The sequence below is a fragment of the Candida theae genome (assembly GCF_024610275.1).
Source record: "Candida theae strain CBS 12239 chromosome Unknown scaffold4, whole genome shotgun sequence".
In the NCBI taxonomy this organism is placed as follows: domain Eukaryota; kingdom Fungi; phylum Ascomycota; class Pichiomycetes; order Serinales; family Debaryomycetaceae; genus Lodderomyces; species Lodderomyces theae.
This window is the reverse complement of record NW_026261436.1, coordinates 258,541-280,591: the sequence shown is the minus strand read 5'-3', so window position 1 is coordinate 280,591 and position 22,051 is coordinate 258,541. Positions and strand designations below refer to the sequence as shown.

At 39.8% G+C, this 22,051-nt stretch overlaps 9 protein-coding genes across 9 annotated transcripts; 3 read left to right on the top strand and 6 right to left on the bottom strand. All coding sequences in view use genetic code 12, as the record gives it.

Moving 5' to 3' along the window:
* Positions 1 to 1,506: 1,506 nt before the first annotated feature.
* PDS5 (Pds5p) lies at positions 1,507 to 5,451 on the top strand (the record flags this gene model as incomplete). Its single annotated transcript, XM_051751997.1, has 1 exon — positions 1,507 to 5,451. The coding sequence occupies one exon, from the start codon at positions 1,507 to 1,509 to the stop codon at positions 5,449 to 5,451; it is 3,945 nt and encodes a 1,314-aa protein (XP_051608895.1).
* A 34-nt stretch (positions 5,452 to 5,485) lies between these two features.
* Positions 5,486 to 7,027, bottom strand: GLE1 (nucleoporin; the record flags this gene model as incomplete). The annotated part of the gene is made up of 1 exon (XM_051751996.1): positions 5,486 to 7,027. One exon carries the CDS (start codon positions 7,025 to 7,027, stop codon positions 5,486 to 5,488), a length of 1,542 nt encoding a protein of 513 aa, XP_051608894.1.
* A 217-nt stretch (positions 7,028 to 7,244) lies between these two features.
* Positions 7,245 to 8,108, top strand: KGF57_002657 (mitochondrial 54S ribosomal protein uL5m; the record flags this gene model as incomplete). The annotated part of the gene is made up of 1 exon (XM_051751994.1): positions 7,245 to 8,108. The coding sequence occupies one exon, from the start codon at positions 7,245 to 7,247 to the stop codon at positions 8,106 to 8,108; it is 864 nt and encodes a 287-aa protein (XP_051608893.1).
* A 202-nt stretch (positions 8,109 to 8,310) lies between these two features.
* Positions 8,311 to 8,640, top strand: KGF57_002656 (uncharacterized protein; the record flags this gene model as incomplete). The annotated part of the gene is made up of 1 exon (XM_051751993.1): positions 8,311 to 8,640. The coding sequence occupies one exon, from the start codon at positions 8,311 to 8,313 to the stop codon at positions 8,638 to 8,640; it is 330 nt and encodes a 109-aa protein (XP_051608892.1).
* Positions 8,641 to 8,762: 122 nt separating this feature from the next.
* Positions 8,763 to 9,764, bottom strand: KGF57_002655 (uncharacterized protein; the record flags this gene model as incomplete). Its single annotated transcript, XM_051751992.1, has 1 exon — positions 8,763 to 9,764. The coding sequence occupies one exon, from the start codon at positions 9,762 to 9,764 to the stop codon at positions 8,763 to 8,765; it is 1,002 nt and encodes a 333-aa protein (XP_051608891.1).
* An 840-nt stretch (positions 9,765 to 10,604) lies between these two features.
* On the bottom strand, positions 10,605 to 12,005 carry KGF57_002654 (uncharacterized protein; the record flags this gene model as incomplete). Its single annotated transcript, XM_051751991.1, has 1 exon — positions 10,605 to 12,005. One exon carries the CDS (start codon positions 12,003 to 12,005, stop codon positions 10,605 to 10,607), a length of 1,401 nt encoding a protein of 466 aa, XP_051608890.1.
* A 2,033-nt stretch (positions 12,006 to 14,038) lies between these two features.
* Positions 14,039 to 14,605, bottom strand: RHO2 (Rho family GTPase; the record flags this gene model as incomplete). Its single annotated transcript, XM_051751990.1, has 1 exon — positions 14,039 to 14,605. The coding sequence occupies one exon, from the start codon at positions 14,603 to 14,605 to the stop codon at positions 14,039 to 14,041; it is 567 nt and encodes a 188-aa protein (XP_051608889.1).
* A 516-nt stretch (positions 14,606 to 15,121) lies between these two features.
* On the bottom strand, positions 15,122 to 19,216 carry KGF57_002652 (uncharacterized protein; the record flags this gene model as incomplete). Its single annotated transcript, XM_051751989.1, has 1 exon — positions 15,122 to 19,216. One exon carries the CDS (start codon positions 19,214 to 19,216, stop codon positions 15,122 to 15,124), a length of 4,095 nt encoding a protein of 1,364 aa, XP_051608888.1.
* Positions 19,217 to 19,808: 592 nt separating this feature from the next.
* Positions 19,809 to 21,839, bottom strand: YVC1 (Yvc1p; the record flags this gene model as incomplete). The annotated part of the gene is made up of 1 exon (XM_051751988.1): positions 19,809 to 21,839. The coding sequence occupies one exon, from the start codon at positions 21,837 to 21,839 to the stop codon at positions 19,809 to 19,811; it is 2,031 nt and encodes a 676-aa protein (XP_051608887.1).
* Between the last annotated feature and the right edge of the window lie 212 nt (positions 21,840 to 22,051).

Genomic DNA, 22,051 nt, shown 5'->3' with positions numbered 1-22,051 from the left:
GTTGTTCTTTGTTTCTCTCTCCCCCAGATTTATTTTTCGTCTTCTTTTTTTTTTTATTTTTTCTGCTGCTGCTGCTGCTGCTGCTCCTCGGATGAATGGCTTCTATCGTTCTCTCTTTGTTTCTCAATATATACTTGTTACTTGGTGCTACCAGCTTTTCAAATATCATGAGATTCTAGCTGCAAAAATAGTCAACAAAGAAGAGAAGATACACTATATCATTCACTTCCTTATTTTTTTTATTTTTGAGTGGCGGTTAGTCTACTAACAGTTAACACTTATCTTCTGTGGTAGAGGAAATGTGGCTGTGTATGTTTCAACTCGTGGTAGCTGCCGCAGATACCTGAATATCTTTTCAGTGCTTAAAATGGTTGCACGCCTTTCCTGCAGCAGGTTGTAACTAAGTCAACATTTCGCAAAGTCGTAATAAACGTATCTAGCAAAGGCAAATAAAGAGCTGAGAGCTTGAAGCTCAATAATGCATATACATAATAGAATGAAGACATCAAAAATTACTTGGAGTACAATCTAGATCAAAAACCAGAAAGGAGTCAATACACGTCATCCAGAATTGGCCATTGCAGTAATAATTCCAAGCCATATGGTGCTGCCACTAGCTAGATGTCAAAAGGAAAGGGTATTCTTTCATCAACTGTCTCTATTACACTAAATTATGCATCATAACCGTCTTCAAAACAGCTGAATAATTCCAAATCCCACAGATTGAGTTTCTAAATGGTCTCCATACATACACAGTTTGTTTTTCTAGTAAAATGAACGCAAACACATGCCATCATCAGTAAAGATATTTCACAATCCACATTAAACTTTACCATTTTAATGTAACTCTTAAATGCCCCAGAATATTTTTCTTCAACAAAAAGCCTGGCTAGCTCAATCGGCTAGAGCATTCGACTCTTATATACAAGACATCGAAAGGTTGCGGGTTCGAGTCCCGCGTTGGGCTTTTCTTTTTTTTTCCCCCTTCATCATACTGTCTTACCTCTCTGTATTCACCTCAGGGTGTGCATTCCAGAGTAGTCAAGGTTAACCGATAACGCTATAGGTGATTTCAGCATTGCATGTGTAGATACACCGAGAGGTTGTTGCCTTATTTTTTTGAAGTTTCGTAAATTTTTTTGCACTTAATTTATTACAAATATGTAAAGATTTTTGATATGCAAAAGCAACATAATGAGAACTTCCTTTCATGTAAGAGACTCACTCTCAGTAACTTAAGAGCTGCTTGATATCTTGATAGTATTTGGTGGATGGCCTTGCTACAAAGTAGGTGGAATTTCTTCGTACTACTATTGTATTACGTAATGTATTACATAACAGACACGTCTCTCACCCAAAACAACACTAAAAGAAAAAAAAAAAAAGGAAAACAAAAAAACAAACACCTCTACCAAAAAAAAATCGTAACTCTTTTACCTCAAAAACACTATTTACACCACAGGGACAACCGATCCTGACTACACTAAAACCAGCATATTTCGAAAAATGGTACAGCCACGCAGGTCATTGACAACTTCGTCTCCTATGGACATGAGCAGCCAAACCAACAGCAGTAGCAGTAGTAGTTTGCATTTCAATAAGCGAATCATTAGCACAATCAAGCTGAACATCAGCAATAAAGAACTAATCACTAGACTTATGGAGCTACACGAGGAACTTTCCAACTTTGATGATGAGGAGATTGATTTAAATTCCCTCAAGCTGGTGACCAAGGACCTCATTGACAAGAGATTGTTGAATCACCCAAGTATCGGCGTACAAGCATATGCTTGTTGTTGCTTGTCAGATATCCTTAGACTCTTTGCACCAAATGCACCTTATCTGGACGAGCAATTGTATGTCATCTTTGACACATTTTTCAAACAGTTTACAAGAATCGCCAGCACTGGTAAATCGGAAAGGTCTCAATACTACTTACAATATGTCTATTTGTTAAAAAGATTGGCCGAAACGAAATCCATAATCTTGATCCTTGATCTTCAGGAGTCACAAAAATTAATCAAATCGTTATTTGAGGCTTTTTACAACATTGGCACTAAACAAAGCTTTCCCAGGGAGTTGGAATCTTTGGTTATTGATATTTTGTCAGAAGTGATTTCAGAATGTGAAGCTGTACCACTAGATATAATCAAAATGATATTAAGCAAGCTTGAGCTACATGGATTGAATAATCAGTTACTTCTGGAAAATATAACAACGCCTGAATTCAACTTTTCCTTAGCCGTTTGCGAAAACAATGTTGATAGAATGGCTAGGTTGGTGGCCCAGTACTTTTCCGAAATCTTGTACACAAACTCAAACAAATTGGAAACTGGCGAATCCAATGATTCAGAGTTTCAAAAAAGAAGTGAAAATGAGTTTTTGAAAGCCTTGGAGGCTTTGAAAAAGATTCATCACTTGTCAGTGCAGCTTTGGACATTTGTTCCTTCCATAACGTCGTCAGTCATTTGTTTAATCGATGACGAGTTGAATGCAAGTGATGAAAGGATACGTGCTTTGGCTACAAGAACTATTGGACAGATGTTGGGGACAAAAAGTTATAGCCCAACTATACCATTGCATAAAGTCAATTTTTTTGTCATACACAACCCAATCTGGCTTAGTTGGCTAAAGAAAACAAATGACATATCTCATTACGTTCGTGCTTTATGGGTGAATCTAATTCCCGATATTTATATCAATAACCAATACCTTACAAACGATTTGTGTCGTGTTCTTGCAAGCGAGCTAAAAAAGTGCATGGTGGATACCGACCACAGAGTTCGAGAGGCTGCCTGTATTGCCATTAGCAAGATCCCACACGACACATTTATTACCAAAGTTGCCAATAAGGAAATTTTGCAAATTTTGTCGCAATTGATTAGAGAGAAGCACAAAAATATAAGATCAACTGCGATCAACGTGTTGAGTTCGATTTATCACCACCATGCACAGCTCCAAGCTGGACGCGATGATGTTGATGGTAGCCACAACCATGAGCAACTCCTATTAGACCACGAGCTTGAGCAGATGATTACAGATATCCCCAATCAAATATTGTCATTAATCTACATAAATGACAAAACCATAATTGCTTTAGTTGATGAATCATTATTCGAAAAACTTGTCCCCGTTTCGGAATCAAATTCAGCTAAGCGAGTAGACTCGTTGGTGAGGTTTTACTCCACTTTGAATGACAAGAGTAAAGAAGCATTTACCGCTATTCTTAGAAGGCAAAGCCAGATTGCAAACGGGGTTGAAAACTTTTTAAAAATTGCTGATGAATCACATAAAGCAAACTCCTTAGAAAAGGAAAACAATCCGCCATCACTGTCGGACCAACTCAAATCAAACTTGGTCAAATTGGAAAAGATTTTGAACTGGCTTTGTGCTTCGTTTCCTGACGAGCACAATACATACTCCTGTTTAGAGAGGCTCTTTAAACTCAATAGAGCTCGATTCTATCACTTGATAAAAACCTGCATCTCATCTGAGTCGGATCTAACCACCATCAATAGAGCGTTCAAGGAATTGGTGAATAAACTTGCAGATCCAAAGAATCTCAAATGTGATGACACAATCAGTGTTACTCCCGTGGATATGGTTTACAACACCAAGTTATTGATACTTAGAGGTTCGCCTTTGTTGCTTAATAGATCCAATGTTGAACAGCTCATTTTGCTCTCAAAGCTGCTGCTGGTGCAATATTTCAAAATACCTGCCAACGAGTTGTTGCAGCTAATGTCAACTATATCACCCGCAGTGTTCAAGCACCATGTAAGAGCTTTGGTTGAATTGTGCATGGACGATAATGAAGCAAACAAGTCAGGACCACTCAAAACTATCTACCACTTTGTCAAAAAGTATCCAGAGTCTTTTCCAGGTGAAATATTATTCACTGAACTGTTGGTCAAATTGGCAGTTGATGGATCACCTGAGGAAGCAAAGTATTGTGTAAAACTTCTCGGTCTTAGTGAACGAAAGGAAGTCTGCTGCAACGACATTATCGATAGAGTGTATCCATTGGACGTGATTGATGGTCAATTTGGAACACATTTGAGCAGTGTAGCAGAACTTTTCTTGGTTGATCAATATTCTGTCAGCGACAAGGAGTCCGACATAACTGAGTACGTGATAAAGAATGTGTTACTTGAAAACACAGCAGCAGACAAGCAGCGAGTGTATAAACTCTTGGCTATTCGGTACTTTATCAACACATTGAAGAGCTACGTTGATGACCCTGAGACAGCCAAACAGAAAGCGGGGCCTGTTATTAAATTGTTATTATCTATAATTGGAAATGAGGGAGAGATAGTCAACAGGAATAACGAAACTTGGCCCACTCCTGAGCAATACAAAGTGACGTTGAGATTAACGGCTGGGGAATACTTGTTGAAATTGGCAAAGATTCCAATTTACAATGAAGTTATTTCTTCCTCTACAGTGAGAAAGCTATGCGTTTTACTAACCGATGAGGATCTTTCAGTGAGAACCCAATTTTCAACAAAATTGAGACAATATCTTGCATCAGAATCGATTTCAGAAAAGTACCTATCTTTGGTGTTTTTCATGGCTGTTGAGCAAGACAATGCATTGAAAACTGAAAACACTTTGTGGGTAAAATCCATGTCCAAGAGATCTGAAACATTGAAAAGCTTAAAGTTTGAAAAGTCCTTGGTTCGGTTGATTCACAATATTACTCACCATGAAAAGTTTCTTTCAATTTTGAATGGCGACGAGGAAACTTTGGCAAATGAAGAGGACCAAAGAATGTTGGAGTCGTTTTCTTTTGCAGCTCGTTTCCTTATTTACTATGTGCAGTTGATAGCCAAAGCTGAAAACATATCCTTACTCTACTATTTAGCCAGCAGGGTGAAGCAACATCGAGATGCCACCATACCAAGCGAAGAATATGAGATGTTGAATAAACCGCAAGAGGTGCGTAATGTATATCGCATTGCTGAGTTGGCCCAGTTAGTGTTGAAGACGTATAGCGATTATAAAGTCTGGCCCATTCAAACTTGGACAGAGAAGATCAAATTGCCGCAGGACATATATGCCCCAATGGCTAGTGCTGCTGAAGCACAATCTGTCGTGTCTCAGGTATTCATACATGACGGGTTACAAGGTAAATTGGTGGCTTTGATAAGAAAGGAGATTTCTGACACGAAACGGAAACAGACTGATGACGTAGTTGTTGCAAATACACCCAAGAGAGCAAAACGAGCACCAACTTCCAACAAACGCAACAAACGCAAGAAAAGTGCTCGAAGAGTTGGAAAACCTAGCAAGAAGGTTAGCGTTGAGCCGATGAGAAGGAGCAGCAGAATCAGAAATAAGATTGATTACAAAGACCAAATTGCTTCAGAGGATGATGAAGAAGAAGAAGAAGAGGAAGAGCTTGACTCAGAAATGAGTTCGGAGAGTAACTCAGAAAGTGACTTTGAGTGATTGATGTAAATAGCTTCTTAACCTTTATGTACCGCTAACTTTCCATCTGTTTCAATCCTTGTATCACGCCTTTGGTTTGCCACTCTTCACCCAAAAGTCTCAACCGTGCTGCAGCAGGGAACTTTTTATCAGCAACAGCATCAACAAAAACACCAACCATCACAAACATCAATTTCTTACTTTGAACACCAAACTCATTCGCAAAATCACTTCCGGTTGCCTCCCACCAATTAGCCAATAGTTCAAAATGAGTATTTCTGATCAAGTTCAAATCAGTGTTCAAGACTCTTGCTGCAAATTGCCAAGAAGATCTGTATGAATATATGCCAATTTGTGCTTGTGATTGATGCGTCATCACTGCCCACACTGTGCAAATCCCGCCTACTCGTTCATCATATTTCACATCATCTTCCCACTTATCGTCCTGATTACGCTTCCACCCCATTCTCTTCCTCCCTTCCTCCGAGTCGATTCTGCATGTGTAGCCAAGTATGTAGGGGCATTTCTTGATGAACCTCGCAGTGAGGAAATATTCAAATTCAGGGAATTTTTCAAGAAAGAAACAAGCTAATGTCGCCAAAGGTCTCGCGGCAACAGGCCTCACAATTACCTCGGTTTCAGCTTGATCGATTATCGCTTTTGCAATGAAGTTGAGGATCCATTTATAGACGAGCTCGTTTGATTGGGTGGGTACAACAAGATTGTAAACTTCCATGCTTACTGTTCTTGTGTGCGACATTGAATTTGATAATTGACCAAATTTGGGATTGATTTTACGTTTGTATTGGTTCACTTGTTTCTTCAAATCTTTATTAGAGTCCAATGCTGCAACAACTTGGGTTTTGATATCTTGTATATCCTGCTTATATTTGAGAAATTGCTTCTCTATTGATTTGAAGTTTGTTGTCGATTGCTCTTGCTCCTTTTTGAGTTCTTCAGCACGTTGTTTTGCACTCTCGGCCTCCTTTTGAGCCTTTGCTTCTTGTTCAGACTTCAATCGAGCTTCTTCTTCGCGCTTGCGCTGTTCCTCCCTCTTTCGTAACTCTTCAGCTTCCTTCCGTTTGCGCTCAGCTTCTATTTGCTCCTGCTCTGCTTTACGACGTGCTTCTTCTCTTCGTCGACGCTCTTCTTCTTCCCTTTGTATGCGTTCCTGTTCAAGCTTCCTTCGTCTCTCCTCCTCTTCCAATCTTCGCCTCTCTGCTTCCTCAGCTAACCTCATTCTCTCTTTCTCATCTTGTATAACCTTCTCCACTTGTTGAGCTTGTAAATGTAATCGACTGTTGAAGATATCTGTCAACGCCTGAATGCTGGAGTCCAACTGATCCTTGGCACGTTGAATTGAAGCAACACTATCGCTGGTTTGATTTGCCATACCACGCGCTTTCTGTTGCATCCAGTCATTAGTTTGCGCAGTTATAAGTTTATACATCACATTCACATCATCTAGACTGGGCGGCTTGATAACTTTTGGTACAATCGGTTCAATTGAGGCATTAGAGACGGGAAAGTTTACCAACACTTGTGTAGATGCAGGTCCATTAGAGAAATCCAAGTCATCAGGCAATGCAAACTTCATTTCACACAATGTGTTTCACTTCGGCAATGATACGTTGGCTGTGAGTAATTGTTGCAATCTTGTGGTACTCTTCTTTGATCACTGTTGATTATATTGATTGAGGTGAAGAAAAAAAAAGAAGCGACGTTCGCATACCACAAAAGCCAAAAGAGGTTTTTTTGAAAATTTTTTTTTACATCAAAACCATTCGTATACCATAGAGAAAAGCACACACCAAATGAGCAAGACATTCGTGCGTCAACTCTCGCAGTCCAGCATACTATGCAGACCAGGGTACTCAACGGTAAACCCAGTTCACCATTTAGTTAAGGTTGAGAAATCCAAATTGAAACCAAGTTTGCAAAACTTGTTGTTGCCTGCTGACGATATCAGATCAGTCAAATTTAAACCGACGGAGATATGCCAAGACAGAGTTGCTGACTATTATAATAACACCTTACAATCAGACTTGCTTTTGCACTTTTACGACCATGATGCTGAAATGATTGAAGGAAACAAGAGAAGGTCCTGGGGCACTGACTCGCCTTACAAAGTCTATCGTTCATCAAGGAATCCACGTGGTGGAACTAGATCCACCAAGGATAAACATCCAATAACTAGTAAAAATGTTCCTGAAATCACCAGTGTCGTTGTACATTCATATAATAAGTATGCATTGGAGCATCCATGGTTGAACATTTCCACCAGACTTCAATTATCAGTCATCACCAACGTCAAGGCCAAGCAAATATTCAACAAGTCAAATATCCTACCATGGAAAGTAAGAGTCGGAAGACCATGTGGAGGAAAAGTAGAACTTTTCGATAGAGACATGAATCAATTCATTAGCACATTAACTGAATTGGTATTACCGAGGATCAGAGCATTCAAAGGTATAAGATTTAGTTCTGGTGACAAGAATGGGAATGTCAGTTTTGGTCTCACGGCAGAAGATGTGCAGTTGTTTCCCGAGTTGGAGAACTTTCAAGAATTGTTTCCAAATTTGAATGGTATTGATATCACTTTCAAGACTACTGCCCAAGATGACTCGCAAGCAAAGACGCTATTAAGTGCCTACGGTTTCCCATTCTCTAAGGAGTAAGCTCTGCGACGTATGTCAGAGTCTGTGTATATGTGTGTGTGTGTGTGTGTGTGTGTGTGTATGTACATGTATACAGTCTTGTAAATAAAAAGAATAGATTTTGTAAGTGTGCGTGTGTGTGACAGAGAAAAAAACTTGCAACACGAACGAGTGCAAAGAGTAGGAACTCATCAAAGACATCAAAGGCATAAGCATCACTACCATGGCCAATCGTCGGTCCCATGACAGCCACATAGGAAGCAAGGCATCCAATAGTGGCAGCAGTGGCAGCAGTGGCAGCAGCGGAGGCAGCGGAAGCGGCTCACACAAATGGATTAATCAGCTACGGACATTGCCATCAAACCCACAATCAAAAGATTTCCTCAAACTAGAATACATTGATGTGAACTTGAACAATTCTCGGAAATTGATTACCAATTTGAACAACTTGACTAAGGAGACTAGTGAGTATGTCAAAAACCTTGACGTACAAGTGAGTGGAAACTTGGTGCAATTGAATCAGGTGGATAAGGAATTAGCATGGTTGGAGTGAGTGAAATCTGGTTGCTTGACTGGCTCAAAGTAATCGCTACAAGAGACAATACCCAACTCAGGACTAATATATATTGAAAGAATTAATCTAAACAAAGAAATGTCTCTCTACTACAAACTACACTAGACGTATGGGTCAGTTTCCTTTTCAAGCCAGTCCCAAAGTTTATCGCCAACTTCATCACTCAACAAGTCCTTTCTACCTTTGGCAGGAGTTCCAAATGAAACACTATGGTCACCATCTTTCACGTTTGGCGAAAAGGCGGCGTATAATTCAGTATAGGCACCGTATCTTTGTGGGTGAAAAAGGTACCTGTAAATGTATCTTTCCACTGGCGATGAGTATCTTTGCAACTCAGTGTTCAAATATCCAGGACAAATTGAGCTACTAATAACATTTGGATAACCGTGTTTTCTTGACCATGTGCGAGCTTGAATCAAATTAGCAGCTTTGCTTTGTCCGTAAAGTTGCAACTTAATGTTTGTGTTGAACTTTGGTACCTTGTCAAAAGCGATGTCGTCCCAGAAAATTCCACCTCTAGGAGCAGACATGTGACCCGTGGATGACAACCACACAATTCTTGATAATCCTGGTGGGTTTGTTTTTGAAGTCTTGATGAAAATAGGATCCAACAAACGTTGCAACAAGTGATGACCCAACACATTCGTACCAATTTGCAACTCATACCCTTGTTTAGTTTTTGCTCCTTGTGGTGGCATCATCACGCCGGCGTTGTTGATGATAATGTCTAATCGGTCCTCTTGCTTCAAGAATTTCTCAACCGCAGGCTTGATGCTGGTGAGGTCACCTAAATCGACTTGAATGAATCCAATGTCTCTGTTTGCAACGTTGTACTCTTTGGCAACTTCAAGTTGCAACTTCTCAATGGCCTTGAGAGTCTTTTCCTCACTTCTTGAAAATATGTAAAGTCTTGCCTTGGTGGTTCCTGCTAATGATTTGACAGTTTCATAACCAAGACCAGTGTTTCCTCCGGTAACAATAACAACCTTTCCTTCCAATGTAGGATAATCCTTTTCCGTAAACTTTGGCTTGCCTGGCCAAAAACCATGGAATACTTGCCTCCATTCAGCGAAACTTTTGCTTGGAATATCGGGGTAGGACATTTTTTCTTATGTGAGAGTGTACTGTGTTGTTTGTTAGGTAATTGATAAGGTTTAAGAACCGCCAAAGATAAAAAAATAAAAAAAATTTGAGTCGTTTTTTGTAGTTATTTATATGTACTGTTGGCAAGCAGAGTATGACAGGGTTGAACACACATAGATTAGCAAAACCTTTGACACCGCACGCCATAGTTTCCTTTAGCCGCTATGCGCTTCTCAGTTTCCTTCCACAATTAGCCTCGTTCCATTTTTTTTTATTTTTTTGTTTTTTTTTTGTTCAGCTGCTGCATTTTGCATCCGCTCTCCGCACTCGCAGTTACCGCCTTCCGCTGTGTAAATTAAATAAGAGTTTGCACTTACAACTCTCATGTATGTGAAGGAAAGACTACTCTCAACCCAAGCGGGTAAAACGTTTCCATGTTGTTACCCAAAGGCACTTTGCATCCGCAGTTACCGTCACCATGCATTTAAGATCAATGAAGGTGGAGGCGACTTTCTCGGCAAGACACTTTTGTAGAAGATCGGTGCCGAAGTTTCATTTGCATATGCACAACAGTGTAGCATGCGCCTAGCCAGAGTCAGGGGGCTGTGTCTGGCTAGAAGCGTCTTAGTTACCATTTACACTCTTCACAAAGGATGCAACTTTTGCTGTATCGTTCAGAAATTTAGCTCTTAGTATGCTAGGGGCCGGGTCCGATGTACAAACTCGGCGGTTGAGGCAATGGAAAATTCGGCCGCATGAAAGAAGAAACTATACTACGGCGGATGGAGAAGAATCATTTATGATTACGCTCAAAGAAATACAGTCTATAAAATTTACACGACAATCTATAATGCCCTCACTCAATGTCCTTGCGGCGCCTTTCCACGACTACTTGAGTCACTACCTGATTCATCATCGTCCTCATCATCGGTGATGACAAAATCTTGCATGACAATTGAATCACGATTCAATTCGTTATACTTACCGTTTCTCTCAAGGTCATTTTGGCCAGGAGGTGCTGCCTCAGTCTCTGTACTCTCAGGCTTAAACCTTAATATAATGGCTGCGTTTCCAATTATAAGGCCAATACCACAAAATGACAAGATACCTGGTAGGTGATGCCAAATGGTTAAGTCCCAAATGATGGCAAACACCATACCTGAGTAAGCCATTAATGACGCTCTAGAGGCTTTCACTCTCTGTACACCAGCAGTAAGACAAAATTGCATAAAGAATCCAGAAAATCCTATTACTGCAAACAAAAACCATTGGTAGCCGTTTTGAGGCAAGACAAACGACAACGACGGCACAACAAGGGTAGCAATGAATGTCACAATACAGCAAGTCAATGAAAAATAACTGACGGAAAGTAAAGGATGGGCACTCATTCCAATTTTTCTCAACACGATGTAAACACTTGAAGCACCACACACACCTATCAACCCCACTGCCGTTGCCAAAATTCTCTTTCCAGAAGAAGAACTTTCAACTGACTCGTCGGTAGTTTCTTTCTCAGACTCTGCGCCAAATATAAATGAGGGTTTTGCAATCAAAATGACACCGGCGAGTGATAATAAAGAACAAACACTTTCCAATACTGAATACCTCTCCTTCAAAATTACAAATGCCAAGAAAGCAGTAACCATGGGAACAAGGAAAGTAATTGCAACGGCGTCTGATAGACTTAAATACTGCAACGAAAAGTACATTCCAAAGACTCCAAAAAATCCAACAACTCCTCTCATTACCAACAATATCCTGATCTTTTTTGGTCCGAATGGTGCTTCCTCAACCGCCCTTGTCACATACATATAAACCAAGCAGCAAACGTAAGTGATAAACATTCTGACAAACAAGATTTGCACCGGATGTATTGGTTTGTTGAAATTCTTATCCGTAACCAATAGTTTACAGGTCGTAACCATTATGCTGTTTAGAAATTGTGATAGGAGCAATAGCGAAATCCCTACGTTTGGTAAAATTACACGGTTGTAAAAATTGATAGCTTTGTGCTTCACTTTTTGAATGTGGCTCTGTTGATTGGAACTCCATTCTGCTGAATCATAGTCTTGGTCATCGATCTGAAATGAGTCTATCGAGCTTGTATTTCTTCCTTGCGTATCCCCAGTCACTGGAACAGCTAGTGGAGTCGCAGTATCGGTATTGTCATCCTCTGTTTGTATTACTAAAGGATCTTGAACCAAAGGTTGGTTGTTCAAGATAGTATTATTGAAATTGGGTTGTATTGCATTTTCGGTCATCAAGGATGGTAGAATTGGTGTCTCTTTTCCTCTTTACTCTTGTGGTGTGTATCTATAGGAATATGCTTCGTATCAGTTGTCGATGATGTAAGCGTACAGCAGGTTCTTTCAAAAAGAAATCAAATTGGAAGGAAGAAACAAAAAAAAAAAAGAAAGGAGAGAAATGTGGCTTTGATCGGTGTCTATATATATAACTATGGAAAAGTTTTAGATATCCTGCTCTATGTGTTAGCTGTGGCATAATTCCTGGAAAAATTTAATTTATTTTTAGCGCCAGATGTCATTTCTGCAAATCTAAATTGTGACGGGGGAGACGGGGGGCTGGACTTAGAGACCTACTTTTGTATGGACTATTGAAAGTATCAGTAGTGCCGTTTGAAGTCTTTGCTAAGTTACAAACCTTGTTTTGTTTAGTTCTTGGCATTTAGTAATATCGGGTCAAGATAATTCAAAATTGGCATTTATTATATACGGAGGTGTCTCTACAAGGTTTTTCAAAATGGAAGGGCTCTTTTTATTCCACCGCCCTTCTAATTCTCCTTGGCTCTGAGCTTGTGAAAGAGCAACCTCATCAAAACAGATATATTTTTTGACGTCTATAATCTGTTTCTGTTCTTGGCATTGCATTATGTGCGGCACGAACTGATAAGACAAATGCAGTTTTGAACGAAGGGGGAGGAGCTTTTGCTCATGGAAGCAGAAATTGTTCACATTCCACATAACCATTTTTAATGGACCGTGGTCTCTTGATTCTAAATTACATTCTCTGTATCTCTACTCAATCATTACAGTTTTCCATCGGTATTTGATCATTCGGAGTTTCCTTGTCGCTGTGCGAAAAGTTTCTTTTTTTTTTTTTTTCTTCTTTTTACCCCCGATCGAAGTGGTAAATAACTCCGATAGGCAACTACTGTTGATTCTACATAACGTTTCCTGGAGAATTCGCAATCTATTTTGCTTTGAGAGCTTCAAATTATTTGTGGCAAAGACTCAAATAAGTGACCGTTGCCTTTGTTGACACAAAAGTTTTGAAGTGAGGTAGAATTCCCATGGATTTTCATCATATGTATGGACTGCTTCCAAATTTAGGATGTAGCTTACATAGTCAAATTACATGATGAGTTCAAATGCCTTTCTGAAAACTTTTTTCAAGACAACAATCCATTTCTTCTTATTTGGGATGGATACAATATTGTAAGTGTGTTAAGTACGGACTGTATGTTTTCTTTTTTTTTTTTTTTTTTTGGCACCAAAATGATGGCAAAAATGAAGATGTAAGAACAACAATCTCCCATGAACAATTATTCCGAATGACCCACAGATTAGTATATACGCATTTATCGTATCAATTGGCATATTTTGACAGAAACAGATCTCACGTAGTAAGTACTATGCAGGCAGGGGGATTATTAAAAGTTAATGACTGCTACAGTAGTTACATCGCTTAGTTCCCAAATTTCTTGAAGTTGGAAACAAATATGCGGAATTGGTCTTATTTTGAACTATCTTCATACTGCAGAGATGATTTATCATGATTCCCAGCACTTTTGAATGCTATAACAGGTTATTGAATCTGCACAATCGTCTGACCTCAAAATATAAAAACTCCAGAAATTGGAAAGGTGGCCGAGTTGGTCTAAGGCGCTAGACTCAAGAATTAAGTTTCTTACGACTTAATAAGTTGTGATTTCTAGTATCGTAAGATGCGCGAGTTCGAATCTCGTCCTTTTCATTATTTTTTCCATTTTTTGTTTTTTTTTCTATTGGTGTCGCTCTCCCTTTTTTTTTTTTATTTTTTTTTTTCTTGCTTCTCTTTTTTGCAACTGAAGTTGCTCAAAGTCTAAGAGATTTGTCAAGAAGGATGGGATGCTTTTATATCTGATAAGTAGTACCTATAAAATTAGATCAAAGCTCGAAACTTACTGTTATCTTTTCTAAATTGCTTCGCGCATTATAAATATTTTTGCCTACCTATCTATTCACTATTGTTTGTCAAATAAGCTGCTAAGCCTCCCCACGTTTGATGCAGATTTTCATAAAATCGTGCAGCACTTATCATTCAGTTTTGAACCTTGGAGTAAACTCAATCTCGTTGCATACTCAAATATATCATCAACACCCTCACCAGTCAATGCTGAACTTTCTAAATATGTCTTTGCCCCAATCATACGGGCCATATCTTCACCCATATCGACTTGAACAAAACGCCGACGGTCCTTTGTATTTACTCGTAAATCCTTTTTCAAACCACATAAAATATACGGTGTGTTGGGACAGTATTTCTTAACCTCTTGCACCCATTTGGATCGCGTATTCTCAAACGAATTGGGGGTATCTAGTGCGAATGCAATTAAAATGACGTGGGAGTTGTTGTAAGATAGGGGTCGTAAACGCTCATATTCTTCTTGTCCTGCAGTATCCCACAATGCCAATTGCACCGCCTTCCCGTCAATGCGACAGTCAGTCACATAGTTTTCGAAAACAGTTGGTATGTACTCGGTGGGGAACTCTCCTAGGGTGAACACGTATAGTAGTGAAGTTTTGCCACAGGCTCCATCGCCAACAATGACCAATTTCCTCCTTGCTACTTCTTCTTCCATGTGAGCGTATTCTTTTTACCTTTTTATCTTTTATCTTTTATCTTTTCTTTTTTATTTTCTTTTTTTGATATAGTAAATGAAAGACAGTTTTCTACTCAACGCCAGTTGCCTTGATTTGTGTGTGAGTTGGATGGTAATGTGGATGTGGGTCTATTATTCATATGACGTGGATGAAGTCTATCAATGTACGCTCTTTGTGGTGCGAGCAATCTCTATTTCCTGATGACGTTGTTATACTGCAACAGCCGTCAAGTATCCAAATTCAACTATTTTGTCTGCACCCTTTCATTAAGCGATACCTGTTCCCAATGGTTGGAGATGGGTTTTTGGCTGTCGGCTTTGAGGTACAAATGTCGCTCTTCTTTTTTTCTTTTATTTTTATTTTTATTTTTTTAGTCTCGGTTTTTTTTTCCTCCGTATTTGCTAAATGAAAATTACGAACAAGAGAAACCAAAAGTGTTTTACATAACTTCACAACCTTTAAAGTAAATCCTAGTTGATACTATAGAGAATCGCTTAGTTGTTCCAAAGCCCGTCAACAAATCCACTTGTGCTGGACTTTGAACTCATATCACCACCTCTCAAATTTATCAATGGTGGATCAACTGCAAATCCAGGCAGCGAACTTTTACGAATTCCTGGAGGAGCAAATCCTCCAGGACCAAAACTTTCTTGCAGTTGGAATAAAGGTTGTTGAGAAAAAGCCAGCTGCTGTGTTTGTGACTGGACAAAACCAGGTGGTCCCGACGTGAATAATTGGCCAGCTGGAGGCGAATGTCTTGCAAAGGCACTAGCTCCCACTTTCACATGTGTGATTCTACCAAATGCATCAGATACTTTCTCAAATTGATATACATTTCCGGATTGACATGAATGCAAGAACTGGTCCATTGTCAACAGCGGTCTATTGGCCACGGTTTTCACATCCTCAAACAATTGCATCACGGGAGCTTTACCGTATTCCAATTGTTGTGAATTTGCCAAAAATTGGAAACAACGAGCTGCCGAAGATTGAATCAAAACCATTTCTTCTGGGCTAAGAACACTACCTCCAACATGAGCAGCACCATTTGTGCTTGAGACATTATGATCCATGTCATGCGAGAAAAGAGGACCTGTCTTCAAATTCGAGTTGGCAAAAGGAGTCTCACCGGGTGCTGCACCGCTTGGATTGTTCCAAATAAAGTTGTTCCTCATGCCACCAGTATTGACAGCATTGGGGTTGGAAGACCATGGTTTTGGGTTGGATTGCACCGAGGAAATTGGTTTCCCAGGATCATTGGATATAGCAAAGGGGTCGAAACGGGCAGACGACTGCATTTGTTGTTGAAGGTTTGTGGCGCTAACTTTGGGCGTCAAAGTGGCTTCATTGCTAGGGAGAAAGTCAGCGAGCGATGGTTGGTTCAATCCGAGCTTTCCTGTCCACGGGGATAATGGGTTGCTAGCAAGATTACCAGAAGCAATGCTCGAGGTGGGGGCAGTAGCAGCAGCAGCAGCAGCAGCAGCAGCAGCAGCAGCGGGAGTAGCAGCAGCAGCAGCGGGAGTAGCAGGAGCAGCAGACAAGTTGTCAGTGAATGAGGAGTTGATCGCAGAAATGCCATTACCCAAATTAGTGGATACAATCTGCGGCGAAAAAAATTCTGAAGATTGATTCAAAAATTGATTCTGAGTTAGTTCACCAGCATATGGCGGTTGCTGAGAAATGGAAGGGAGATTCGAGTGTAGCTGCCCGGTAGCGAGACCTATTGAAGAGCCTCGACTGGAAAGTGATCCAGTTCTAAGTTGAAGTTGCTGATTAAAAGATTTGTCGCTAGAAGTAGGATCCACAGAAAGCCTAGCTCTCTCTGCTTCAATTTGATGAGCTAGGTATTGATCAAAATAGACGTCCGCTGAGTTTACAGTGGACCTGGTGTCATAAGTGGGCGCCGAGTTTAACGATCTGGCTTTCTCTTTTTCAGCAATCTCGTTTTGACGAGCAATTTTTTGTCTTTCTTGTTCTTCTTCCTTTTTCTTCTTCAACAATGCCTTGCGTTTATTCTCCTCCTCCTTCTGTTTTCTTTCTTGCTCAGCCTTTTTACGACGCTCCTCCTTCAATCTTTTCGCTTCTTCTTCCTTCTTCTGCTGAGCCTCAACCTTTTTCCTGTGCTCCTCATCTTTTCTGCGTGCTTCCTCAACCTTCTTCTTTCTTTCCTCCTCGCGCTTCTTTCTCTCCTCCTCTCTTTTTCGTCTTTGCTCTGCCTTTTGCTCCTCTTGACGTGCTTTATTTTCCTCCTCGATCCTCCTTGCCTCTTCTTCCTTTTTTCTTCTTTCTTCTTCTTTTTGCAATTGCTGCTGTCGTTTCTTCTCCTTCAACTTTTCCTTAGTCTTCAACTTCTTGGCTTCTCGTTCCTTCCTTGCATTTTCTTCAGCTTCCAACTCCTCAATCAATTTTTGAGTGTTGTCCTTTGAGACTTTCTCTTTATAGGCATTCTTCAAACGCTCTTGGAACAATTTGATAACTTGGATCAAAAACAATCGACGAATCTCTTGCATCTTCTCTTCTTCAGATATTTCCGACTCGGTATCACTGACATCTCTTCCATGACCATCCTCTTCAAATTCATCGTCACATTCCTCTTCGTCTTCATACTCATAGTCGTATTCGTCGTCGTCGTCGTCGTCGTCGTCATCATCCTCAATGTCATAGCCATCAGCATCTTGATGGTGGTGGTGGTGGGAACGATGATGATGATGGTGATGATGGTGATGATGATGTGCACAAAGTGTGTCTTCCTCTACATCATCGTCTTCATCAACCCACCGCGACTGCGGGTGCAGGTCTTGTGACAGTGGGTGACTACCAGTAATGCTCACGCTCTCACTATGCATGCCCTTTAAAACATCTTCGCGGGCTCCTCTTGATTCGGTAAGGGATTCCATCATATTAATAAAAGAGTTGCCATCATTATTCAACAAGTCTTCAGCAAATGTTGAAAGTCCCTTCCCAAAATGCTCAGTAAATTGTTTGGCCATAAATTTTTGAGCTTCTTCCGGACTACTGGCTTTCATATTGGCTATATTTGAAAAGAATTTGCCCATGTTTTGTACATACTGAGCTCCCCTCTCAGCACGCTTCCCATCATGGTTCTGCAAATCCTTGACAATTTCTTTGAGTGAGCCTGCTTTTTCCAACATGGCCAACTGTGCGGCATTTTGAGGATCCAAATGAGCTGTCTCCTTCATCTTTTGTAAATCCAAGCTCTCTAAGGCTTGAAACAATTTCGGGTCAAGTAATTTATCAAACAATTGGGTTTGTGACGAATTTGAGGTTTGGATTGATGCACTGAACTGCACATTGGGTTGAGCTCTTTCCGTGTGTTGATGATGCTGTTGATTCGATTGGGGGTTTTGGGAGTTTTGGGAGTTTTGGGAGTTTTGGGAAGTTCGTGCCTGGCTCGACGCAGATTGCATGTGCGACCCTGACTGTGCCTTCGTATCGGCTTGGGTTTTTGCCAGTGCTTGTGCTTGTGCTTGAGCCCGAGCTTGAGCTATTTGCAACTGTTCCATCTCTAACTTGATATCCCTCATTTGAGCCTCGGTTTTGGCAACCAGTTTCTTGGCCAATTCCAGACTCTCATTATGTAGTTGTTTTCTCCTTTGTAGTTTCCTCTCTTCCTCTAACATGTGGAAGCCACCAAATAATAGCCCAGGTAAAGCATTCAAATCGTTTATATCTCTAACTTCGTGTATAAAGTCGATGATGTCATCAAAATGATTATCATAAATACTTTCCAACTCTTCTTCAATAAGGTGGTTTCTCCTACCACAATATTTGCATGTACAGTTGTTTGGGGTTGAGGACGTACCACCACCACTACTACCCCCATTCGAACCACCTCCATTCTGCTGCTGCAGTAGTTGTTGCAAGTGTTGCCTCGTTTCATTCTTGAACATTTTCATGATAGAATCTTTGTCAATTTTGACCAATTCTAGTTTCTGAGGCTCTGCCAAAGATTCCCAAAATTCTTTCAACTTTTCTTGTTCTTCGACTGATGCACTATCCCACAAACTACTATGCACGTCATGGCCGCCGCTTCGCTTCAACGTATGGGCTGCACTGGCCCTAATAGCAGGATGGGGCAAGGGTTGCTCATGGTGCTTGTGTTGATCGAATTGAGGCTGACTTTTATCATTCGAATGCTGTTTATGACCACCATGAGAGGTACGAGGTGCTTCGCTTTCTCCATCCGAATCTTCATCTTCCAAACTCTCAACAATGACATCTCCATTCGGTGCTTGTTTTATCACCCTGGACGTGGGATACTCCAGATCAGGGTCATTCAAATGCGCATGAGACGTGGAAATCTTCGTAGTTTTCTTTCCCTTACTCTTCTTTTTCTTCTTCCCTTTACTAGTAAGGGCACTCGGGTTGTGTTGCACACTGTCACTGTTTGCATTGTTTGCTTGGTTGGTGGGTCGACCAGATGCATTGGAAGTTTTGGAATTGGATGATTTGTTCCCATTGGTGGTAGTGTTACTAGTGCTGGCATTTCCATTGGACACCTCAAAATGAACATTATCTCCTACTTTGAATTTAGTGTTTGTGCCACCACTATCTATTCGGTTGGACATGATTGTGGTGCTGCAAGAGTGGGTAAACTAGCGAACCAAATTGATGTATAGAGAGAGATAGACTCTTTTGTTACAGAGTATTTGGTACTAAAATTTTTTTTTTTCTTTGTTTTTTGTTTTACCTTAATTTGTACCAAATAAAATGCTGTTTTCCTTCTCTCTTTGCAAAAGCTTTATATATACAATATACAATATACAATATACATACACTTCTACATGCAGTACACAACACCTAATTAAAAGTAAAAGTCGTGTTGAACTGAATAATTTTACACGCTTTCTCGTTACATATTATATATATATATATACCTTACTGGTACTCAACACACACACACACATACCCCACTTCCATCGTTCAAAACATACAAATATCTTGCATTCAACTGCTCGTATATGTGAGAGTTAGCATACTCAGTAGACCCAGCACTTCACTAGAAACGAGAAGAACAAAATTAACACGGATTAACGATGAATTAATAGAATAAAATAAGCGAAATATTTATGATGTAATTTTCAACAAGAAGCTTGTAAGTTTGATTAAAAAAAAAAATAGCGCAAGCACTTGTTTAAAAGAAAAGAGCTACACCAACACTCACTCACTAGATTTAGCCTCCAACCGGTTCTTTAACTCCTTGTTCTCCGTGATAACCAACTCTACCATATCCGTCAATTTGTCAATCTTTTTGTACAAATCGTAAAATTGCCAATTTAAACCAACTTTAGTGGCTTCCTTCACTGGCTTGGCAACGGCCTCCACCTTTCTTTCGAATTCAGTCAAATTTATCATAAATTCGCCGTCTTCCCTTTCACTAGCTCTTTGTTCCCTGAGTTCCTCGTTTATTTCGGAGGTACGTGCCCTTACTCCTTCAATAGGACTTTCGTGATGTTGCGAAGAATCGGCCCCATCACTTGCCTCTCCAAATCCGTCTGTCAAGTCCCACTCCGTGTCGTGCTCATTTGCATCATCAGGTAAACCCTTGTACCTGTTATAAGTGATTCTCCTTGCTGCCGTCAACTCCACACTTGTAATATAGAGCAACAAGGGTGCATACATCACAAGCATCACGTAGTAATTCACAATGTCGAAAACTCTTTTTGAAGTGATCCAACTGATTGGTGTTATTACAATTTCAATCAAGTTCAATGGAGGCACATAGATGTTAGTATCAGGAGCTCTAATATATCTCAAGGTCTTCTGTGCAATTAGCGCCAAGTATTCATCATTTGCATTATCCACAACTGCGGCATAAGCAGTCGAATACAATGCAATCAAGATATTCATCAATATAACACTAAGCAAGAATGAGTAAACGTAGTAAAGGACTGACGCATAAGGTGGCACCAACTTGCCCATCTCATCAAAAGATGAATTTCCAATGACACCCTTGAACAATGAGGTCAAAATCTTGACGGTGGCATCACTTTCCCCATCTGAAGCATCCAAGCCAAGGAATCCTTGCAAGAACCCAATTATAACCACACCCAACAAGACAAAAAACAAGATCGATTCCTTCATCATAACTTTCATAACAACCAACATTGCCCCTACAAATTTTTCTGCATCCAAAAATAACAATAATCTTGACCACATAAAAGGGGCTGCACAACTCAACAATCGATAAGAAATCTCATCATACCTATCTCTTAAATCACCTTGTGCATTGATACTGGCAAATCTAAACCCAATGGAAATGGTGATGATTGCATGCATGGAGTCATTAAATGCATTCCAGAATCCCAAATAGTTCCATCCAACGTGATAAAACTTGACACATTCATCCAAAACAGATCCAAGTGTGCACAAATAAAAAATCACTTCAAAAGCATTCAAGTTGGAGAATTCCTTTGAGTTAGTATTCAATATAATTGAGTAAAGCACTAAATAAACAAAGCTGAAAAACACTTCCAAAATGTTTTGATAGAATGGGGTCTTGAGTCTTGCTGGATCAAAGTGAGTTCTAATTGAATGGGAAGCAACTCCCTTGTACAAGACGTACGAATGAGGATCTACCGATGATTGAACGATCCAGCCTCTCCACAACCACTTGATACATCTTTGATACCCAGAGGAGCTTATAACTGCCGTAGAGTGCATATCAACTGCCAATTCCAAAGCGCTAACTGGCTCAGCATCTTTGCCATTCAAACAAATCGAATACCTATGACACAACATACTCAAAAATAAGTACTTCTCATCACTCTCACGTTCTATGATAATAGCTGCTAAGGTCTGAGCACTCAATGCACGCAATGAATACAAATCGTTGTCACTCAATTCATATTCACTTTGTTGCCAGTACCAATCACAAACCTTCAACAAGCAAAACACAAGACATGCACGGTATTTGCGAGATGATGTGCCTTCCTTTCCATCACCTTTACCTCCAGCAGCAGTATAGCACAATTTAATAACGTTGTCATTCAAAACAGAAGAGTCAGGTCTCAAAATTTCCTCCTTATCGAATAAAATAGGCACAACTTTGTCAATCAACAATTTCAAGTTTGTGCAGATCCTCCAAACTTGTCTTGGATTAGGGCAATTCAACTCTAGTCCATATATTGACCCTTCTTCTTCTGATGGGGATGCAGGAAGCAACGGATTGTTATCCTCTAGATCTAACATGCGGGGCTATGACAACTTGAGAATCAAACTTGATTCTTTGATAGCAAAAGAAATGGGTGAAGGAGAACAAAAACAAAGATTGAAAAAAAAAAAAAAAAAAAAAAAAAAAAAAAAAAAAAAAAAAAAAAAAAAAAAAAAAAAAAAAAAAAAAAAAAAAAAAAAAAAAAAAAAAAAAAAAAAAAAAAAAAAAAAAAAAAAAAAAAAAAAAAAAA